General features: G+C 42.8%; 1 protein-coding gene across 1 annotated transcript; it reads right to left on the bottom strand.

Annotated features, from left to right (window-relative positions):
- Positions 1-585: 585 nt before the first annotated feature.
- Positions 586-6031, bottom strand: LOC306925088 (long-chain-fatty-acid--CoA ligase ACSBG2-like; the record flags this gene model as incomplete). Its single annotated transcript, XM_079503769.1, has 2 exons — positions 586-2739; positions 6001-6031. The coding sequence occupies 2 exons, from the start codon at positions 6029-6031 to the stop codon at positions 701-703; spliced, it is 2070 nt and encodes a 689-aa protein (XP_079359895.1). The 3' UTR covers positions 586-700.
- Between the last annotated feature and the right edge of the window lie 2670 nt (positions 6032-8701).

Below are 8701 nucleotides of genomic sequence, written 5' to 3' on the forward strand. Positions count from 1 at the left end.
AGAGGGGGTGAGGGGGGGGGAGGGCATAGATTGGTGAACCAATAGGAAGTCCCCGGCTGTCTCAGCCGGAAGATGGTCCGCCCCTCTACTGTATGCACGGAAAACCATAGGTCTCTTTCGGGCTAATAACTATGTACAATGTAATAAAATCACACTTATGTGAAGTGAGGGGCATTCTTATCATCATACATCACATTCCGTGCTCAGCCAATCAAATCATCACATTCTGTGGTACACAGAGACCCACAAAGCTGGGCATAGGAGGCCCTCAAAAAGGAGCCTTCTTCTATTATATGCCAAATACCTAGTGACAAATACCCTAACCCTAATGGCATGGATATTTTGCAATGGCTTTTTGATTTTTGAGTGGTGCAAACCACTCCAACAACCAGCTTTGTCTGTACCCGTGTATGTACCCGTGTACCTGTACGTGGCCCCACGGACAGGTGAGCATGGTTGCTATGGTTAGTGTGTGACGTCACTACACCACTCAGTTCACACGGGTGTGATTTTTTTAATAACACCGACAAATGTAAACAAAAGACAGTTCATATTATGAGATTGGAGTCTATACTGAATTGGCATAATATGCATTGGTTTGTGTTAGTCTTTTCAGTTGAGTGTCTCGTGTCTGGTATGTATTTGTCCAGGCAGCTCTATTTGCAAGGCAGGGGTGGTCAGGATTACGGGGGATGTCTACCTATTTGTAGAAGTTGTCAATCTGATCCTTGTACATCTTCATGACCACAGATCTCTTCAGCTTCATGGTAGGACCAAGCTCTCCCCCGTTGATGGAGAAGTCATGGTCCAGGACGATCCACTTCTGGATGCGCTGGGCGTTGGAGGTGGCATTTCCGTTAACCTGGTTGATCCCCTCCTGGATGGCAGCATGGACAACATGGTCTCGACCACCAGAAACCTCAGGCACACGTGTGGATTTGCTGCCCAGCTTCCTGCACAGCTCCACTGCCTCGGGTGTCAACTCATCCTCTGGGGTGCCCGTCTCACCGTCTACTTGGCACTTGATGGTGAGCAACATGGACAGGAATTTCCTGTTGTCTCCGATCAGCATGGCGTTACTGATGAGCGGTAGGGCCTTCTTCACAGCGTCCTCGATGGGAACAGGAGGTATGTTCTCTCCACCTGCTGTAATGATCAGCTCCTTGATGCGTCCGGTTATGAATAGGTATCCATCCTTATCATGTTTACCAAGGTCACCGGAGTGCAGCCACCCATCTGTGTCCATAGCCTCTTCCATCTTGTCGGCCATGTTGAGGTAGCCCATGAAGACATGTCGACCCCAGAAACATAGCTCACCGATTCCATTTTCATCTGGGTTGAGAATCTTCGTCTTGCACCCTTCCATCTCTTTCCCACAGCTGGTGAGTCTGAAGGCGTTGATCTTGGACATAGAGTGAGGCCCTGTGACCTCACTCATACCATATACGTCATACACAGGGATGTCCAGGCTGAGGAAGAACTCCTGGGTGTCTTTGGCAATGGGGGCAGCTGCCGTGTAGCACTTGTAGCAGCAGTCCAGGCCCAGCTGTGTGCGCACCTTGTTGAACACCAGCATCTTAGCAATGTGGTAGGTGAGTGGCTCATGACTGACTCCATTTTGGTTTATCTTGGAGAGGTTGGTGTGTAGCCCCACATTCTTGGCCCAGGCAGACACCTTCCTGCGAACAGTGGACAACTGCGCACCAGTGGCTTTCATCCTCTCCTGAATCTTTTCCCAGACACGGGGGACGCCTATGAAGAATGTGGGATGCACCTCTTTCATGGTGTTGACCAGGGAGCCCTGGAGGGCATCTGGTTGTGCAAAGTATGTGGCCCCTCCAACTTTCATGGGGACCCAGATGTCATTCAGCTGAGCAGCAATGTGGCTGAGGGGTAGGTAACTTATCAAACGCTCTTGAGCCACGGTGGCATCTTTCACTTCTATGTGACGGCTGGTGGCTAAGGCTGTCCATGTCAGATTGTCATGGCTTAGCATGACTCCTTTGGGCGGCCCAGTGGTCCCTGAGGTGTAGATGAGCGTGCAGCATTGATTGGGCTTCTGACTGGCGATGATATCATCAAGTGGAGCATCTGGCTCATTACGTCCCAGCTCCATAAATTCCTCCCATGTGTAGAGATTATTTTTCTTCTCTTCTAGAGAATCTTTATACTGTATAATGGCCTTCAAGGACGGAAGCTGGTCTTGAAACTGGAGGATTTTCTGAAGTTGTTTGTCGTTCTCCACAACAATCACATTGGCCTTGCAGTTATCTACTATGTACTGGCACGCCTCAGGAGAATTGGTGGAGTAGATGCCCACAGCAAAACCCCCCGCCAGGATGGCAGCAATGTCAGAAATTAACCATTCAGGGGAGTTGAAGCCCAGGATGCCTACACCATGGTACCGCTCCAGACCAAGCTTGAGGAAGCTTTTGGCTGCTGTGCGACAATTCTGGTAGTATTCGGTGTAGTTGAGAACCTTCTGCTGCTGCTGCTCGTCCTTCCAGCTCAGAGCTGTGTAGTTGCCGAAGCTCTCCACAGCTGAGGTGAACATCTGGTGGACCGTTAGTGGGCGTTCGGCGGCCGTGCCAGACTCTGCCATTCTCAGTGTCACTTCCTCATTTCCCTTGGATGTCCACAGGCGTGGCGTCTCTTGTATTGGTACTGACATGGAATCTGTCTCCTCTCGTCTTCTCCACTTCTTGACTTTTCTCTTCTCCTCTTCTTTTGTGAGCACAACTATGATGACGTCCCTTTTATGCCCATAATTCTGTGTCACCGAGTCCAGGCCAGTCTATGATGTCAGTACTATGACTTCATATTATGACATTTCCGTGACCTTTCACACAGATCGAAAATGGACACAAATGCCCCACATTGTGATGTGGCAAGCTCCAGGTTTCAGCAGCAGCATCAAAAATCTGATTCTGTTGCCACTGTTGGAAGATCTCAGCGTCAGTGGCAACAGATCCTGTAACGACAAAGTGGACACTGGAGTACTGCTCAAGGAGACAAGCATGCAACCAAACGTGAATGAAAATAAATACTTTGTACATAAAAATGTATGGGCCAATCAAGGAGTATGGAGATAGATATGCTGCAAAAGTTTAAAATTAATGTTTTTTATTTGAGCATTATTCTACAACAATTGCATTGGAATTTGAACCTGTAACTTTCTTGCCAAACACTGAATTTGGAGAAACGGGAGGCCATATTAAGCAGAAGTAAGTGAAGTGAAAAAATATTCAGAATGTACCAATTTGAGTGAATTTTGGACAAGATAAGAGTTTTTGATGGATTGATTGAATACTTTATTAACAGTGTATTATCAGAGTACAATGGTACAGTTAATAACTCCACAGCAGGGCCGGACCTAGCCAGCACCACTAGGGTGGGCAGGTAGAATATTAGGGGCCAACCTGATTGAAAAGCCAGAATGGCATTTAAGAAATATTTTTTCACAATTTTTTTTCCATAATTTTTTCAGTGTTCAGTGTCTCATTGGAGGCAGTGTGGGGTTCAGTGTCTCACTGGAGGCAGTGTGGGGTTCAGTGTCTCATTGGAGGCAGGGTGGGGTTCAGAAATGGGTTCTAGCTAGCATACTTACCCTACCCCCCTTAGACAGCACTTCTTAGACTTATATAGCATTTGAAACAGACTTATAGCATGTCATGTAGACAGCACAATAAGTGCATTGTATGTAGTCATAGCACTTCATAGTATATAGTGTATAGTAGTCATAGCACTTCATAGTATATATGTACAGCATAGTATAGCATATGTGTAGTTTATATGTATAGTGTCATTATATAGATATGTTCTAGTTATAGTTTATATGTATAGTGTCAATATATAGATATGTTCTAGTCACGTTCTTAGCTTACGCATGTTTCGCGATAAATGCTTTTTACATATGTGATGTATTCCCATGCTTTTTGTTCTTGCTTATTGTAAGTCGCTCTGGATTAAGAGCGTCTGCTAAATGCCTAAATTGTAAATTGTAAATTGTAATACTCTCCAAAGTGCTGGAGACGTTATCCTGTTGAACAGGCTGGAATGGTACATTTCAGTTCAGTTCAGTTTTATTTTCGGAATAGAATTTGGACATACAGTACATATACAGATATACCAGTTTGAATGTCAGTTTTCTACAGACTTGTCCAAATGTCCAAAAAAGGGCTAGGGAGAAGCCGCAGGCTTGTCTATGGCCCTACCCCGGGAGTCCATTTATTTCCTTCTTCCAGCTGGTTGTGAACTTGGGGTCTATAGACAAATTCACAGAGGCTTGCCTGGGTGCGGCCATTACTGAGGTGTACCATTAAGCGCAGCAGCACTGATTAGCTACACCTGGCCTACAGAGCACTTGCTCCATGGATTACACCTCAGTAATGGCCGCGCCCAGGGCACCCCTCTGTGAATTCGTCTATGGTTCTTGTCAAGCCCTTCTAAGATACTTAATGTATACATTAATTAATTCATGTGTCGGTTACAAGACTGTGTCATTATGATTTTAACCAACCCCGTGAAGATTTCTAATCGGTTCTCTTCCATGATTTGGAGACATTGGCGTAACAGCCTACAGACTTCTTTATGGTTTTAATTTATCGTTGTTATTCGTTTGGTTATCTTATTTATTGTGTAGTTATTTTATGTGATATTATGAACCCCGAGTCTGAAATGTAGATTGAATTGAATACTCCACTACATTTATTTTTAGAACTTTAGTTACCTTGTATATTTTAATTTATTACAAAACATACATTAACCACTTCAGCCCTATATACATTTCGGCCATTTGAAAATAGCAAGCTCACACATTGTGAGCTTGTAGATTGGCTATTTTCAAATGTTTTTTGTATACATTTGAAAACTTGAAATAGGACATTCTGCACGTGTACTTTTGGTACTATAAGTACATTTTAATGCCAGTACTTGTATTTTAACTCAAGTAAACTTGAGTTTTACTTGTAACAGAGTTTTTCTACATTGCAGTATTGATACTTTTACTTAAGTAAACATTTGAGTACTTTACAAATGTTTTACAAACCATCTTATGGGGAATGATTTGCATATTCACAGATCATGATGTTACAAATGGCTCCGTTTGTAACAAAGAGGAAGCCCACACAAACAAGGAACATTTAACATTATGTTATTAACTAAAGCATAAGTAACCGGAAGTGCAAACAAAACGTAATAGTCACAACAAGGCAACTCAAGACACTTTACATGTAGAGTGATCCCACCCAGAACAAGTGGCGACAGTGGCAACGAAAACTTAGGAAGAAACGTCAAGCCGAACCCGACTCTAGGGTGGGCGGCCATCTGCCTCGACCGTGTCGGGTGAGAGAAAAGAGAGAAGAGTAGAGACCGAGAAAGAGAGAGAACACAGTACTACTGATTTCTATGTCTGGTGAATCAACTTTGCCAATAATACCCTTTACATATCTAATTTCACCTCACTCACACTAACGAATGAGTTCTGTGTCTCACTTTTTAGGTTCACACAATACTATTACTCAAATGCTCCTATGCGGTAATAGGAGTTTTCTCATGAGGGAATTGCGCTTGTCCATATGATCAACTCAACACAACTCCAATCCATGTCTTCCCTAATGGATGACCTGTCAGTATATTTAGATGGGACCGTAATACTCTGCATGTAGTTGAATACTGTAATTACTGGTTACTGTGTATATTATGATTATTACAAATCATACCACTCCAGCCCTATATACATTTTTTCCATGTTGAAAATAACTAATTTACAAGAACAACACATTGTGAGCTCGTAGATCTGCTTATTTTACAGTTTACAGAGACATTCTGCTAAATCGACAGAGTTTCTTAAATACAGCCACAGCTAACACTAATTTACTCAAGTAAGCCTACATTTGAATTCTGGACATTTACTTGTTACAGAGTATTCCTATATCGCGATAAAGTAACACATTTCTCCACCACTCATAATACTGTAATAATAGACTTATTGACACTCACCGAAGACTTCCCAGCTCCCAGCTAGACCCATCACAAGTGTGTCCACTCAGAACAGCTGCTGTGAGAGGTGGGGGAGAAGAACGGAACTACTTTCTGAACTCTACCTATCCTGACAAATGTTCCTTAGTTGAATCTGATCTTGAGGAACTTCTAATCTTTCTACAAAAAATGCCATAGTGATATATTCTGTATAGCGACAAAAACGAAAGGTTCCCAGGAAAAACACAAACAGGGGTTCCTGTCTTGACTGGGTAAAAATACGATGACAGTTACAAGCATTACCTATTGTAAGGAGTACTATAATTACCTATACATTTTATGCTTTGAGTATAATTTTATCTATTTAGTCAAAATATAGAAAGTGACAAAGCACAATTACACTCCATTTTTTTTAGATGCCTTGCTCCACCTATCCTAACTAGCCGTGACTCTGGGAAATTGTTATATTGTCATTACATTTATAATAAGACGTAATAAGATAATATATATGACCATGATGATCAGCTAACCACGTTGCTGTTTGTTAATTACTTTGAATACTTGAATCCTAAAACAAAAAACCTCCTATTAACCATTATTCCTATCTAGCCTGCTATACTGCCAACAAGACAGCACTTACTGGGGGTGTGCGTACCGGTAGACCTGCTATTCTCTGAGACTGTCTGTCTGCCTGAGTCTGCCTCTGACAACTGCTAACGACCTCACTGTTGTCCCTCCACTAACCATGGGTGGTGACACTTAACTGAAATACCAGGAATACATTCTTCATACTTACTTGTTCACAATGCCACATTTATACTAGAGAATCACCATTAACTTTTTAACAAAATAGTATTTACCGTTCATCCACACGTACGTGTACACACACTTCTATATTCCATATTCCATATTCCACATTCATACCTGCTGCTCGAGTCTTACGCGTTACCAGAACCTATGAATTAATCTCATATACAATTCGCTGTTTCACCATCCACTTCCCTGTGGGCTGTTTGGTCCCACCAGGAGAGAAAAGAAAGAGAATAACGGTGGACGCTGTCTGTATGATTTCCTATACTATTCCCTATCCTACTGATATAGGATATAGTTTCTCTATATAAATGCCTATGGACGTTCAACCAAAGAATATTTATACCAGTAAATTATTGATAAGGGACGTTCAACCAAAAATGTTTTATATCAGTATAGTACTGATATGGGAATGTAACCACTTGGACTATTTCTATGGACGTTCAACCAAAGAATATTTATATCAGTATAGTACTGATATGGGAATGCAACCACAAAACCTAAATTAAGAATCCTAGTACTTTGTACAGCTGTATCTTTAACGACACAGCCTCAAAATACAAAATCCTATGTTGTACATTGAGTCAAACCACTCTTACCCCAAAGTTCGTTCGGGTGTTGTCTCTGTCGACCAGCATCTCAGATCCATATGCACAGTGCTATAATCTGAAAAAGAAAATGCTGACGGACAGTAGAAACATTCTGCTCACATGCGCCATAATTGTGGTAGATTATTAATACTCATAACAGAGACTTTAAGAAATAATCGAGGGAAGAGTGGACTGAAACAATGTCACGTTTATTACAAGGAGTGGTCTGTACCAGCCCAGGGAAACTTGCACGTATGCAAGCCTCCAGAGCTGTTCACATGCGTCTCTCTTATACACAATGAAGGAACAAGAATACATTGGAGGTGTGGTCAGTGGTCAGTCAACATGGTCAAACATGGGTCTTGGGTAAGAATAGGTCATCTTGACAGGCAACCAACAGGTGGAAACCTTGCTTCCTATGCTTTTTAAGGAAGTGTAGTATTCTCATCTTGAAAATCCCACTACAGGAGGCACAGAAAAGATACAGGCAAATACATTACGATATAATATGGTATATCAATGTTGTCAGATAATATATAATTATTGTATTCACTAACAAAAGGTTAAAGATACAAGTCTGCTTTACTACATGTCTTTCTTTTCATTTATTTTCTCAATTTCACACATGTCTTCTGCAGATCAGATTCCACCACCTCATGGAAGGAGGTAGTGTTAGGAGGTGGTGTGTGGAGGTGGTGTTAGAAGGTGGTGTTAGAAGGAGGTGGTGTTAGAAGGAGGTGGTGTTAGGAGGTGGTGTGTGGAGGTGGTGTTAGAAGGTGGTGTTAGAAGAAGGTGGTGTTAGAAGGAGGTAGTGTTAGGAGGTGGTGTGTGGAGGTGGTGTTAGAAGGTGGTGTTAGAAGGAGGTGGTATTAGGAGGAGGTGGTAAATGGTGCATTTATATAGCGCCTTTATCCAAGGCGCTTTACAGAGATTGTGCATTACATTCACCCATTCACACACACATTCATACACCGATGGCAACGGAAACCATGCAAGGCACCAACTAGCACATCGGGAGCAATTAGGGGTTCAGCGTCTTGCTCAAGGACACTTCGACAGTAACTCTGGGGGAGCCCGGGTTTGAACTGGCAACCTTGCGGTTACCATCCAGGCACTCTACCCCTGAACCACCCAGGTTCATGTGACGCCACATACATATGCCTTGCTAGACGGGTACCATTCTACCACAGAGTAGCCAGACACATACCTAAGCCGTTACGTGCAATGACATTCACCCATGTGACGCCACATACATATGCCTTGCTAGACGGGTGCCATTCTACCACAGAGTAGCCAGACACATACCTAAGCCGTTACGTGCA

Source organism: Electrona antarctica, assembly GCF_951216825.1.
Source record: "Electrona antarctica genome assembly, chromosome: 6".
Classification (NCBI taxonomy): domain Eukaryota; kingdom Metazoa; phylum Chordata; class Actinopteri; order Myctophiformes; family Myctophidae; genus Electrona; species Electrona antarctica.